The following is a 15,521-nucleotide window of genomic DNA, read 5'->3' on the forward strand; positions in this document are numbered from 1 at the left end:
CACAGCCAGGTGGCAACTCTGCAGACACACCCAAGTGCCGTCAAGCACTTTAACCATTTTGGCTGCAATTGGACTTTGTCCCTGACCAAGTGAGATGGACTGGAACTGACCTCAATGCATATTCTTATCACTTGTTAACTTCAATAAACTTGCCATTGGATCAGCCCCTGGCAAAAGTATAAATGATAGTGGTATTGTGGCAGTAGAATCTGCATAATTCATTGCTAAATCAAGCATGTGGAGGTGGTGCCACAAACATCTTCCCCAGTTTTTCAACAACGAAATTTGCCACAGCTGGGATGATCTTATCCAGTCTAAACGCCCACAGAACAATCATCTTCTGAGGTTCATTGATTTTGTGATCCCATGGATTTGGTAAAAGGACAACGTGCGAGTCTTTACTTTCATAGATCTTGTGCCATTCTCCACTAGACTTAGAGAAATGATCCCTTAGTCCTTGTAAGCTTGGGAGATCACTTGCACGACAGATTTCATCCCAGCTGTTGCCTTGAAGCCAGGATGGATCAGGATTTTGTAATTTGTTTTGAAGTCCTACTCCCGCTGTCAGCAGGAACATAAATTCATGATAATTGATACTGTGTCTTGCCAAGAGCAGATTACAGCACAACAGGAGGGAAAGGAGCAACTTGTCCTTCTCAAATAGAGAGTGGCAAACATCGGACTACAGCTAAGGAATAAGAAGGGTGCAATTACATTGCTCGGTGTAATGTATAGACCATCAGTTAGTGGGAAGGACATAGAGGAACAAATCTACAAGGAAATTACAGAGAGGTGTAAACATCGTAAGGTAGTTATAATGGGGAACTTTAATTACCTGTATGTGGACTGGGATAGTGGTAGTGTAAGGGGCAGTGAGGGACAAACGTTCCTAGATTGTGTTCAGGAGAATTTCCTACAGCAGTATATGTCCAGTCCAACAAGAAAGGAGGCGCTGCTAGACTGGTTCTTGGGAATGAGGTGGACCGTGTAGATCAAGTGACAGTGGGGGAACATTTAGGGGACAGTGATCATTGTATCATAACGTTTAGGATGATGGTAGAAAATGACATTGGTCAATCCAGAGTGAGAATAATCATCTGACAGAGAGCAGACATCAATGGGGCAAGAACGGAGCTGGGCCAAGAACAGAGCTGGGCTGGATAGACGGAACCAAAGGTTGCGGGAGAAACAGTAGCTGAACAATGGGCTACCTTCAAAGAGGAGATGGTTTGGACACAGTCAAGGTGTGTTCCCTCAAAAGGGAAGGGTAGGACAAACAAATCCATAGCTCCCTGGATAACAAAGGAGATAGAAATTAAGTTAAAGGAGAAGAAGTGTGCTTATGATAGGTGTCAGGTAGCAAATACAATTGAGAACCAAGCTGAATACAGAAGGTTCAGAAGGGATATGAAAAAGCAATTACGAGAAGCAAAGAGGGATTATGGATAAAGACTGGCAGCTAACATAAAAGGAAATCCCAAAGTATTCTACAAGCACATCAATATAAAAGGGTGGTAAAAGGAAGTGTACGGCTGATTAGGAACCAAAAAGGGGATTTACACATGAAGGCATGGCTGAGGTACACACTGAAAACCACATTGCTGTGGGTCTGGAGTCACATGTAGGCCAGACCAGATAAGGATGGCAGGTTTCCTTCCCTAAAGGACATTAATGAGCCAGATGGGTTTTTACGACAATGGTTTCATGGTCATCATTAGAATTTTAATTCCAGATTTTTTATCGAATTCAACTTTGACAATTTGCCATGGTGGGATTTGAACCCAGGTCCCCAGTCCAGCGACAATACCACTGTGCCACCACCTTCCCCTGATGAAGTTCAATGCTGAGAAGTGTGAGGTGATACACATTGGTGCAAAGAACATGGAGAGACAGTATAAAATAAAGGGACAGTATAATTCTAAAGGGTGTGCAGGAGCAGAGAGACCTGAGTGTATATGTACATAATTCTTTAAAGGTGGCAAGACAGGTAGAGAGCTGTTTCTAAAGCATACAGTATTCTAGGTTTCATTAATAGATGCATAGAATACAAGAGCAGGGAGGTTATGATGAACCTTTGTAAGACACTGGTTAGACCTCAGACTGTTTTGTGTACAGTTCTGGGTGCTACACTATAGGAAGGATGTTAAGACATTGGAGAGAGTGCAGAAGAGTTTTACGAGAATGGTTCTAGGGATGAGACACTTCAGTTATGAGGAAAGATTGGAGAAGTTGGGACTGTTTTCCTTGGAGAGGAGAGAGCTGAGAGGAGGCGTGATAGAAGTTTTCAAAATAATGAGGGGCCTGGACAGAGTAGACAGGGAAAAACGGTTTCCACTCATAAATGGATCGAGAACCAGAGGGCACAGATTTAAAGTGTTTTGCAAAAAGAGCAAATGCGAGGTGAGAAAATTTTTTTCACCCAGTGAGTAGTTAGAGAGTTTGGAATGCACTGCCTGGAGTGTGTTGGAGGCAGGTTGAGTGAGGCATTCAAGAGGTCATTGTATGATTATCTAAATAGAAATAATGTGCAGGGTTACTGGGAAAAGGCAGGAGATCGGTACTAAGTTAAAATGCTCAGAGAGCCGGTGCAGACACGATGGGCCGAATGGCCTCCACCTACACTGTAACAATTCCATGATTCAATTCTGTGGCCTGCTGAGTTTTTCCAGCACTTTCTGTTTTCACTTCAGATCCCCGGCATCCGCAGTATTTTGCTTTTATTATTGCGACGAAGACAATCCAGCACAATACATAATTTCTACAAAGCAATTTACTTACCTTACAAAGGCAAGAATAAGGAACAGACACGCAATAAGTGGTGAAATGTCACTTTTAGAAGTGGGCACACTTCATGCTGTTTCCACGTTTTTGCTGATCTACTGCCAAGGTTATGCTGAGTAGGAGAACCCCTGTAGGATTTCAAGGCTGATACAGCTATCTGTTGTGTGCCGTCTATGAAACTTTACCTTCTTATTGTTACATTTTGTTACGCTTTTGTGACAACTTTTTCAGTTATAAATTCCTATGGTCTAATTTTATAATGGAACCAGTCGATATAAAGTTGTCATGCTGTCTCCTGCCTTTGCTGGCACTGTATCACTAAGTTTTGCATCTCCCAGCTCCTCATTTATATGGATGTAAATTCATGTATTCTAACCAACCCCCAATTTTTTGCTTCTGAAATAGCTGTTTATCTTGCTATTTAAATATAAATCCATTCACAACACATTCCATCGCAAAATAAATTGGGAACTCCTGTCAGCCTTTTCAATGGGAAACCCATTTAAAACCTTAACATTTTCTGTGCTGCCTGCAATTTGCATATTAAATGTGCCAGAAAAGGGAAAAATAAAAGTGAATGAATGGTTGTTAATTGTGCCGCAGTCCTGAACAATTGGCACAACAGTAAATGTAAGAAAGCTTAAAAACTTCCTTCCTAACCTTGAAAAGTTTAGATAGACATTCAGGTAAGTGCATAAACATTGCTTGATGTCGTCTAACCCCGCTCCAACATTTCATGTAGAGGATCCTAAGTCTGGATGTGGTTTCTGTACTCTTTAAGGTTACCAACCCTTAACAATGGCCACAGTGACAGAGTCAAGGAGGATGATAAGCATAGAAAAATACAGTTTCAGTTGTTGTGAATGCTTATTTCCTAATCAAACCAATATCCGTAAAGCTAAGTCAGGCCTCATATGTAGGGTGATATTTTTACTAATGCAATGGGGTGTTCTAGGTCGTTTCTTTCGTCCGCTTTTTCTCCCCAATTGTTTTGGCAGTGCATTACCTATGGCTGGTAAATGCTCAAGTTAACTGATCACCGAGAGATTGTACAATTTTAACTGTAAACATTGCAGTTTATTCACTCCACGGTGCTGACTATGATGAACAAAGGCATACGTGGGTGTTATGGTACTAATTTTCTGAGAATCAAATCAACAGATGATAGAACCCATTATTCTGAGCAAAGACAATGCTCTTTAATGCCAATGTGTTATGTTCAGAAGTTAACTTCTTATCCGTCACCTGCAAAAAAGGCACTGTGCAAGCACTATCACTAGATGGCACTCAATGATAGCAATATAAGCAAACTAGAGTCAGGCTCCGGTTTAATAATAAATCTATCCATTTTAATAATTTGTTACTTTTCATGTTATGAGGAGCAATAGAGATCAATAGAATTTCACTGAAAATTGTTTTCTTATTGCACATACGTAATAAACCAGTTTACTGGTTTACAATTTACCTCAATAGTCTTGTGTACTGATTAGTCCACTTTCAGATAATAGGGGAAACGTTTGATGGGTGTGTGTAAAGCTGCAGTATCAGGTATGCATGAGAGACTTCATCATTATAAACCCTCTCATCTATTAGAGAGGTAAGGTAAACTGCTTGTAGTAAGGGGTGTGGTGTCTGCTTATAGGAGCCACTGTTACTGAATCCAGGTGACAATGCAGACCCAATTAGTACAGCATGCCCATACTGTAGTCTGGAGATTAATGGCAGTGCATTCATTCATGTTTTATGGCAAGTTGCATTTCTCACAATAGTGAGGAGCTTCTGGTACCTGCTGAAACAAAGCAAGAGGCTTAAACCTATGCTCATCAGTTGTCTAATGATGAACAAGTGGTTATCCTGTTGTGGGACAAAGGAGGTAAGCCATCGTCTTTTCAAGGAGTAGTGATGCCAAAATAGTGCCTCCTGATACATACGAACATTCGAAATAGAAGTTGGCCATTCAGCCCCTCGAGCCTGCTCCACCATTCAATAAGATCTGTTTGTGTTTTGAATTCCACATTCCCATCTACCCTTGATAACCTTTGATTCCCTACCTAACAAGAATCTATCTACCTCTGCCTTAAAAATATTCAAAGGGCTCGCTTCCACCGCCTTCTGAGGCAGAGAGTTCCAAAGTCTCACAACCCTCAGGAAAACTTTTTCCTCATCTCTGTCCTAAATGGGCTACCCCTAATTTTAAAACAGTGCCCCCTGGTTCTGGACTCACCCACAAAAGGAAACATCCTTTCTATGGCAACCTGGTCAAGGCCGTTCAGGATCTCATATACTTCAATCAATGACAGAAGAATATAATTGATGATTGCGTGAAACCGTGTGATCCTTTGTAGCACAATTGGGCACTTGGGTGATTGATCAGCCAGCATGGCTGAAGGATAAAATCTGAAAACCTGCTGTTAGGGCCTGAGATTTTTCCCACTGTGCCTCAGATTACCCTTTAAACCTATAGGTAGAGTGGTCCAGGGCAAGCAGCAAGATTATCAGTACATTGTGGTGGCAGGCTGCGTGGCTTTCAGTGGTTAAACTCCAGTGGTGCCTCTGTGTAAACATAAGATATCTTTTAAGTCCTTAGAAATCTCCGTCAAATCTGTGCCTAAAGTCTCCTGGCTAGAGTGTATCCATACAGGGACCGAATTCATATTCCAACAGTGAACTAACAAAAACTACCTGCGTGGATTTCTTTAATAATTCAGTTTGTAGATTTCGACATGGAAATGGAATTCCACATGTATTGGAGATCCAAAAAAAACAAGTACCTTATTTACTCAGTTACTAGTTTATAATGAAAATTGATCTGCATTCCCACCTTGACTAGAATTACTGCTTCAAAAACAGGATCTGTAAGCAGACAGGTCATTTTCAATTCTATGGAAGTGGCTGGGTGTTGGGTGCATTGTTGATCGGGTTAACTCCAATATTTGCATCTAAATCATAGTGGCACTAAGATTGAAGCATAGTTTGCAGCACTCACTAGTCTTTCTGTAGTCATGGCAGTCTTGTGGGGCACCTTGGCTGCTTCCAGGGCCTGCTCTGGACACCTGTCTATCTTGTAAACGTGCACATCCTTTGTTGCAAAATACATGCAGATCATCCCTTGAGCAAACTGATGGACAATGGCACTGACTGCACAAGTGGTTGGAGGGTAGAAGGACATGATACACAGGCCAATTGACAGGAGCCTAGAGAAGAAGGACATGCACTGATGGGATTGTGGCATTAGGAGAGATCACTGAAAGGAAAAGGCAAAATTGGAAGAATCTAGAGATCATTGGCAGCGACAGAAAAAGAGGCAGAGAGGAAAGTAACAAACACGAGGAGAGAGTAATTAATGAGGCATAGGCACAAGAAAAAATACAGGAACATTACAGACACTTCAATTGAGCACATTAAGGTTCAGGTAGTGCCTGTCGAGGCTTCAGTGACATTGCGAGGGGAGGCAAGTAGATCTTGTTCGAGTATGCTTGGGGGCCCCTGCCTTGTGTTGCGCCCCAGGTACACTGCAACAACAGTTCACTCCTTCAGTGCTGTACCACTACAGGCTAGGGCGGTCAGGGGCTCCACAGCACAGCTCTAGTAAGAGGTTCCTGCTGATTGTAACATTTTTATAAACCAGTGCAAGCTGTAAAAGGTCTGTTTCAGATCAGCCAGCAAGGGAAAGAGACCAAATTCTTTCAATACTCAACGGGCTGGAGTTTCATCCTAGAAGCGGGAGTCGGGGAAATTTCCCAGCTCAGTATACGCGCCTCAGGGAAAAGGTGGGATTTTCGGGGTGGGGGTACGGGTGCTAACAGGAGTTGGGCCAGTCGCCCTCAGAAATAATTCAGAGGCAGATACAGGGGCTGTTGAGTGCGGAGGCAGGCAGGTTGAAAGGCCTACCTCGATGCTCTAGGATTTTTGTCCCAGTTGTAACAAAAAGAGTAAATCAAAAAACAACCCTCTAGCTCTCATCCCACTGCCCCCACGCACACTCCTCAAAGCCTGATCATATCCTCGCTGCCAACCTAAGTCCCCCACCCAACACCCCATACCCTTCATGCCAACCTATGCCCCTCTACCCACCACCCAAATCCCCATCACATCAATTCCATGTCCATTCACCCAGTATACACATTGTGCAGAACCAATGAACCCTAAAGTAACAAATGCATCTGTGGAAAAGCATTACAAAACTCATTCAAAACTTTCTTCAAAAAAGATTTTATTACAGCTCTATAAAAGTGTCAATCATCCAGACGTAAAAGTACCAATAGCAGAAACTACAAGCACTTGACACCTCTTTACATTGTGTAAATAAGCATTATGCAATTGCCAAAAATAGATCCAAGGGAAAAAGCTATTAAGCAATGCTTTCACTTGGGTATGGGCGAGGTACGCGTTCTCTTGGGTATGGGCGAGGGACGCTTTCCCTTGCGTCTGTGTGTCTGGGCTCTCAGATAAATCTTATTATACATTCTTGGCTGACAGTCCAGGCATCCATTAGTCTGTTGAACCAGCTGCACCTAAGGGAAGACATTACTTGATTGACAGCTCTTTTTCTTGGATCTATTTTGTCAATTGCACAATGTTTATTTACAGAAGTGTCCAGCGCTTGTAGTTCTGCAGTTGATGCTTTAAAGGTATGGATGAATGACACTTTTAAAGGGCAAAGTAAAAGTATTTTTTAAGGAAAGCTATAAATGAATGACTGTTTTTTCAGAACTCTTTCACACATGCCATTGCTGGTATAGAGTTCATTGGTTCTGTATGGAGTGTACACTTGGTAAACATAGGAACAGGAGTACTCCGCAATTCAATTGGATTATGGCTGCTTATCTAGGTCAATGCCACTTTCCCACACCATCTCCATATCCCTTGATGTCATTGATCTCCAGAAATCTATCTATTTCTGTCTTGAACATGCTCAATGACTGAACTTCCACAGCCCTCAGGGGTAGAGAATTCCAAAGTTTCACCACTCTGAGTGAAGAAATTCCTCCTCATGATATCACTCTTAAATGGTCTACCCCTTATCCTGAGATTATGTGCCCTGGTTTTAGACTCGCCAGCCAGGGGAAACATCTTTTCTTCATCCACCCTGTCACGTCCTAAGAATTTTGTAAGTTTCAATGAGGTCAACAATCATTCTTTGAAACTCTAGGGAATACAAGACCCAGTGTCCTCAATTTCTCCTCAGGAGATAATCCTGCTATCCCAGGCATCAATCTGGTGAAACTCCGTTGCACTCCTTCAATGGCAAGTATATCCTCCCTTAGATAAGGGAGCCAAAACTGTGCACTATATTCCAGGCGAGGTCTCAACAAGGCATCCTTACTCCTATACTCAAATCCCTTCGCAATGAAGGCCAACATGCCATTTGCCATCCTAATCACTTGCTTTTAGCAACTTGAACAAGGATACCAGGTCCCTTTGGATAACCGCACTACCCAAACTCTCACCTTTTAAGAAATACTTTGCCGCCTTGTTTTTCCTACCAAAGTGAACACCTTCACACTTAATCATAGTAGCCCATTCACTTAGCCTGTCCAAGGCCTCTTGAAGCCTCCTTGCATCCTCCTCACAACTTACAATCCCACCCAGTTTGGTGTCATCAGTAAATTTGGAAATATTACAATTAGTCCCCATATCCAAATTATTTGTATAGATTGTGGACCTAGCACTGATCCTTGTGGTACTCCACTAGTAACAGCCGGCCATCCTGAGAATGATCTGTTTATTCCTACTCTGCTTTCTGTCTGATTATCAATTCTCAATCCATACTAGTATGTTTCCCTCAATCCCATGCACTTTAACTTTATTTACTTGCCTCCTGTATGGGACCTTATCAAAATCCAAATATACCACATCCACTGGTTCTCCTTTATCAATGCTACAAGCAACATCCTCTAAAAATAAACTCCCAACAAATTGGTCAAACATGATTTCCCTTTGATAAATTGACGTTAACTTTGCCAATTTTACCATTCCTTTCTAAATGTCCAGTTATCACATCTTTTGTAAGAGATTCTAACATTTTCCCTACTATGGACATCAAACAGGTCTGTAGTTCTCCATTCTCCCTCTTTCTCCCTTCTTAAATAGTGGGGTTACATTTGCTTCTTTCCAGAATCGACATAATTTTGAAATGTAACCACCAATGCATCCACTATCTCTCTAGCCACCTCCTTCAACAGCCTGGGATGAAACTCATCTGGCTCAGGGGATTTATCAACCTTCAACCCAGTTAACTTTTCAAGTACTACCTCTTTACTTTTGCCAATTTCTTTTAGTTCCTCATTTTCACAAATCCCTGGTTGCTTAGCATTTCAGGGAGATTTTCTGTATCTCCCATGAAGACAGATGCAAAGTCACCGTTTAGTTTCTCTGCTATTTCTCTATTCTCCACTATAAATTCTCCTGTCCCCATCTCTAATGGGCCCACATTTGTCCTAGCTAATCTTTTTCTTTTCACGTATCTAAAGAAGCTTTTATAATTAGCCTTTACGATCGTCGCTAATTTGCATTCATATTCTATTTTCCATTTCTTAATCAGTATCTGAATGAGCATGGAAATGCCATAGGTTGGTATGGAGGGTATAAGGGGCCATGAAGGGGTTGGGGAGGCTTGGCTGGCATGTTGGAGCACGGGTATGACCTTTTGAACTTATCTTTTGAAAGGTTCCCTCATCCAGACTATGGTTCATGACACCTCTCGAGGTCCGTGAATTACGAATCCTCAAAAATCTGGTGACTCAGAAAATCGCAGGGGGCTAGGAGATGCCTATCCCCGGAAAGGTGCCGATTAGGTCTGGAGTGCAGGGTAGCAGCACCCTTAACCTGCGCTGACGAAAAGGAGGCATTGGGGATCCTGGAATTGGGTCCTGCTTGCCATCTTTAAAGATCCGCAAAGTTAGGGAGACACCATGAAAATCCAGCCCAATACTTCATTCAAAGTATTGACAACTTTTTTTCTAGTCATTGATTTAGATTCTTTGAACATTTTTATTATCAACCAGTTTATAAAATGAATACATACACATAATATCAAAATGCATAAGTACAACCAATATTGATGCACTATTTTAGCACCTCTCCCTCCTTTAACTTACCCTGGTCCTAAAGATACATTACAATTTCCATTACTTTATGTTTATTCATTTTTTTTAAAAAAAGCTTTCCTGAAGAGGCTTCATATTATCCCTTCCTTGTCCTAAATATTAACCCCAAAATCAGTCTAACAAAATTTAATTTGTTTTAACATTTCACAATTGAACATTTTTTCATGTGTGTTACATGAGGCAAGATGGTCTTTCACCTCATGAACCAAATAACATTTCCTAAAGTCCCAGGAGCCATATAATACATTTTTAAATAATTTTTGTACCGCATAAGACATAAAATCCTAACTATCCATTTGAAACAGTATCAAAGAATAAGAGGAAACAAATCCAAAACATTCCTTTCAAGGCTTCACACTTATCATAAAAAGCTCTAGAAACACACCCACAACCATGCCAGAAACGTTCATTATATGAAATCTTATTGCTAAATGCCACAGCATAATTTGCTCCTGATCCAAAATCCATACCATCAAGCGGGCACTGAAAAAAGACAGACTTGCATTTATATAACATCCATCGCGACTAAAGGGTGTTCCAAATAGCTTTACAGCCAATGAAATACTTTTGAAGTGCAATTCTTGTTGTAATATGGGAACTTTCATAGCCAATTTACACACAGCAAGCTCCCACAAACAACAATGTGATCAAGACCAGATAATTTGATTTTGTGATGTTGACTTGAGGGATAAATATTGGCCAGGACACCGGAGATAACTCTCCTCCTGTTCTCCAAATTGTGCCGTGGGACTTTTTATATCCGCCCAAGGGCAGGCAGGTCCTCGCTTTCACGTCTCATTTGAAAGGCAGCACCTTCAACAGTCTAGCACCTCCTCAGTACTGCAATGGAGTGTCAGCTTTGATCCTTGTGCTCAGGTCCTGGAGTGGGACTTGAACCCAAAACTTTCGGCCTCAAGGGTGAGAATGGTACCGAGTGAGCCACAACTGACACTACTTGAATAATTACTCGGGATCCCAACCCCTGACAGTGGTCTAACAAGCTAAGTAATGCAGCTACAGATCTTCTAGGATTAAAAAGGAATATTTCATGGAGTTAAACCTCAGGAAGATTCCCATTACCTTAGGTTGCCTTTTTATAAAAGTTGCTAATGACTTCAACAACAGCATGAAAACCATAGGTAGAGGGATGAATCAGGTTGATAAAACACCTTTCTGAAGCCAAGACTCCTTGGGATATAATGTAAATAAACAAAAGTGTAACCAGTCATGGGCAAAGCTTCAAAAATCTACAGTTCATTAACACATGTAGACCAATGAAAAAAAGCACCTCAGCTGATCATATTCAGCTACCTACACACAATGGTTTGGTTTACCAGCACTCACTGACAAAGGCTGTCTCCCTGCTGAAAATAGCAAGCTGAAAGATCACCTTCTATGGTAATATTTAACTTCCACTGTCCTGCTTTGTTTAGCATTTCTTCATCTTTCTCTAGTGAATTAAATACACGTGAAAAGATTTGGTATTAGTTGCAGTCAAATCTCATTGCAGCAAACTAATAAGGGCCAGGAAAGCAGCTCATACCGTTGAATCTGGAGCTCCCTGTGGGATTATAGTGAATACATAGAGAGTTCCTGCTGATATTCCCAAATGAATTACAAACCTGTAACAAATTTTTTTGTAATAAAGTTTTGCTATTTTTACAATTGGACAAACTTTAATGTAATTAAATATGTTGACACCTGCTTAAAATGATATCTGCATTGGGCTCAGGATTTCTGTATTTATCAGTTACTATTAACTGAAAACACAGAAGTGTCCATTAAAATCCTTCCACTCTGAATATCACCTTCTAATTTTTCCCTGTGCTGTATGATCCAAATACGAAGAGTGAATAAACTCCCAGAGCTGTTTGGCATTGTTGGCATTCCCTAAGATTTCTGCTAATCGCTCCTGCGAGATTGTCACCAGTTCTGCAATGCTCCTCACTTGGTTCATCAGGGCCCGGCAATTTTTAGCATTCACTCCAGGCATCTTCAGCAGAAAGTCCTGTGCGCCTGGACTGTATCTGTCCGACTCAGAAACCATTTCCGATTCGGTTGTGACAGCCAAGGCGGTGGCTGCATCAGGCTCGGGGCGGTTTTGTTTCAACTCCTCAAACAGTTCAGCAGAAACATATGGGGAGGGGCACCAGAGAATACGCAGCTTGGGAAAGTGAAGAGTCAATAAGGTAAGTTTGGATGTAATGTCATTAATGGAAATTTCTTGGTGGACAGATCCTCTGGAATTTAGGGAAAAGGGCTTGTTGGGGTCAAATTCAATCAAAAGGACAGGCCTCTTATAGTACCTCGACATGGTGATGCACTGAGTGTACAGGCGACCACTGTTTAAAGAGCCGATCAGGTCACTCACACTCTTGCGCTCAACACAGATATCAGGAGTCAGAATGTAGTCGCCAACCTCCAAGGTGACTGGCTCGATGTCAATGCCCCGCCGATGTATCAGGGAAGGAAGTTCACTGCGGAACTCCCGTACATCCACTATAATACGCTGTTGCTCTGTCTTCTGAGCCTGGCCACCTGCATTAAGACAAACCAAACATCTTTAATTATCCACGTACATATGCCCACATTTGTGGTGTGCAGCACTTTCAAATTTGAGTTTTCTTTCTTTTGAAACAATTTCTCCCTCTTACCACACAGCTCTTGCTTTGGCTGGATTGGCTAGCAGGGACAGACCATGCAACATGCTCCCTTGTTTCCACTAATGTTTCTTACCCAGCTGATGCTGGCGTATGAAAGTGAGGTAGCCCTCATTTTCTCCCCCTGCTTGCACAGAAGCCTGGGGCATCTGCCCCAGTGGTATTATAAAAATTATAATGATTTGACAAACCTATGCCCGACAATTGCATGGTACAACACACTGGGGAAGGAGTTCCATGCCACTGGGGCATTCTAGCACAATAGAAATATCCCACATAGAACACAGTTCTACATGGACTACAAAATATCAATAAGAGGGGCAGAGTCCTAGTTATGAAAGAATTAGATTTTCTCTTAACTATGGCCTGAATTTAGCGGTGGTAGCAACTGTGTAACTGTTAGCAGTCACTCTCTGAAACTGACAGCAACTTCTGGAATCTGCATGTCTGCAGAACAACAAATTCAAAAGATGCTGTCAGTGATTTAATGCTTCTCTAGAGGCTGCACTTTTGAGGTCTCCCCGCACTGTGATCAAGGGAAAATCTATGAACTGACAGGAACTTCCACTATTACACAGCATGTCTCCATGTTAAAACCTTTGAAAAAACCCTTGTGGCATACTAACTTCATTATTATTGCTAAACACCCTCAAACAACCCCGAAAAGCTGATTTCATACTTGTGGAATGTCAAATTTCCCCATTATGATATAAAAATTCCACATTGAAGATAAACGAACTTTGAAAAAATTATTTTATTTTAGCTTCTATCGTAATCCAATCATAAATCATTTATTTCATGATCTTAAATGTTACATTAAAAGTGAAGATATTCTGTGCTTTTAACTTCTTGGTTTGCTGTCTGTGAGAATACTGCACTGTGACTGGCTGCTTATCTGCTTGCTGACATCACTGTTGCTGCATGCCTTGGTCGGCTTGACTTGGTGCCAGACTTAAACTGCAGTTGGGAAAAGGGAAAATCGCGCTATAGATATTCTGGGTGGGGAGGGGGGGAGAGACATGGTGGTCTAGTGGTAAGGTCACTGGACTAGTAATCCAGAGGCTCAGGGTAATGTTCTGGGGACAAGGGTTCAAATCCACCACAGCAGCTGGTGGAATTTAAATTCAATTAATAATCTGGAATTGAAAAGCTAGTCTCAGTAATAGTGACCATGAAACCATTGTCAATTGTTGTAAAAACGCATCTGGCTCACTCATGTCCTTTCGGGAGGGAAATCTGTCATCCTTACCTGGTCTGGCCTACATGTGACTCTGAACCCATAGCAATGTGGTTGACTCTTAACTGCCCTCTGAAATGGTGTGGCAAGCCACTCAGTTCAATGGCAAGATGGGATGGGCAACAAATTCTGGCCTTGCCAGAGATGTCCACATCCCATGGAAGAATAAAAAGAATGACTAGATCTTTGAGGTCAGGTGCCATTGCTTTGCTGCTAATAGCAAAATTTGGACCAATGGGTTTTCAAAGATTAGTGTTCAAATAGCTGCAAGGCATTAAGCTGTCACCAAATTGTGACATTAGAAAAATGTCAGGGCTGAGAGAGACACATTTCACTTCTGATTATAAAAGCATAGATAGGGTTTTGTAAGTATTCATTCTCAGAATATTGGAGGAGCTGGCAAGGCTGGCATTTATTTCTAAACCCTAGTTGCCCTTGAGAAAGTGGTGGTAGACCACCTTCTTGAACTGCCCGCAGTCCGCATGGTGATGGTATTCATACAAAGTTGTCAGGAGCGGTGATATATTCTAAGGCAGGTTAATGTGCGACCTGGAGGTGGTGGTGTTCCCAATCACCTGCCCTTTTCCTTCTGGGTGGTGAAGATCGCAGGCTTGGGAGGTGCTGCTGAAGAGACCTTTGCAATTTGCTGCTGTGCCTCTTTGTAGATGGTACACAATACAGCCACAGTACACTGGTGGTAGAGAGAACAAATACTTAAGATGGTAGATGGGAGTCCCAATCAAGTGGGCTGCTTTTCCTAGATGGTGTTGAGCTTCTTTAATGTTTTGGAGCTGCATCCATCCAGGCAAGTGAAGAGTATTCCATTACACTCTTGACATGTGCCTTGTGGATAGAGGCGAGGTTTAGAGGAGTCAGGAAATAAACCATTTGCTGAAGAATGTCCAGCCTTTCTAGTAACTACAACAGTGAATGGTGACCCTTGAAGATGTTGATGTTGGGGGATTCAGCGATGGTAATGCAATTGAATAGGAGGTGGATATACTCTCTATTGTCGGATATCCTCTTGCCTGATACTTGTGTGGTGCAACTGTTAATTGCCATTTAACATTTCGGGCCTTGCTGTATGCAGGCCAGGATTGCTTTATTAGCTGAGAAACTGCAAAAGGAGCTGAATACTATGCAATCATCAATGAACAGAACACTTCTGACCTTTCAATGGAGGGAATTATCCTGATTATTATATTTGCTGATTCAGAAAGGAATCTCAGAAAGGAAATAAAGAGCTTTCCCAGTCTACACAAACCTGCTTTCCTTGTGTCTGTAACAGCAGCTGGTTGGGCAATATTCCGTGCAAGATCTGGATTTAAATCATTTCTTCCCTCTCTCTCCTCAGGGATAACCATCATTGCCTTCTCTCTAAAGATTTGCAGGGTAGAAACTCATAATGATCAAGGCTATTTCTCATCAAGTTTAAAAAAAAGGTCCTCATTATCACAAAAACAATTTTTTTATATACGCATGAATTGCATTAGTCAGTTATAACTTGCATTTATTGCTGAAGTTGACAGAACAGTGAAGAATTGAAGGTTTCACCAGCAGGGACTTTTAATAAACAAAAAAAATCTAGATAGTAATCATTGAGAAAAATATGCCAAAAGTAATTTCAAACGAAGGCTTGAGTATTGCTATAAAAAGAGACATGCCAAAACACTCATCAGGACACTCGCAAGAATACCAATATAAGGGGAAGACAACAATTTAAATGGTATATGA

At 41.6% G+C, this 15,521-nt stretch overlaps 2 protein-coding genes across 3 annotated transcripts in view; both read right to left on the reverse strand.

Annotated features, from left to right (window-relative positions):
- lyrm1 (LYR motif containing 1) overlaps positions 1-15,521 on the reverse strand; it is an 862,750-nt gene that overhangs the window by 369,067 nt on the left and 478,162 nt on the right. The gene's annotated exons all lie outside the window — the stretch shown is intronic.
- The window catches only part of ercc4 (excision repair cross-complementation group 4), a 41,182-nt gene continuing 35,397 nt past the window's right edge, over positions 9,737-15,521 (reverse strand). For both annotated transcript variants that reach the window (XM_078559107.1, XM_078559108.1), the window contains 2 exons: positions 15,052-15,164; positions 9,737-12,428 (listed from right to left, as the gene is read on the reverse strand). In XM_078559107.1, the coding sequence (XP_078415233.1) occupies positions 11,695-12,428; positions 15,052-15,164 (847 nt within the window). In that variant the 3' untranslated portion in view covers positions 9,737-11,694. The remainder of the gene's footprint in view (positions 12,429-15,051; positions 15,165-15,521) is intronic.

The sequence above is a fragment of the Cetorhinus maximus genome, chromosome 15 (genome assembly GCF_964194155.1).
Source record: "Cetorhinus maximus chromosome 15, sCetMax3.hap1.1, whole genome shotgun sequence".
Lineage (NCBI taxonomy): Eukaryota > Metazoa > Chordata > Chondrichthyes > Lamniformes > Cetorhinidae > Cetorhinus > Cetorhinus maximus.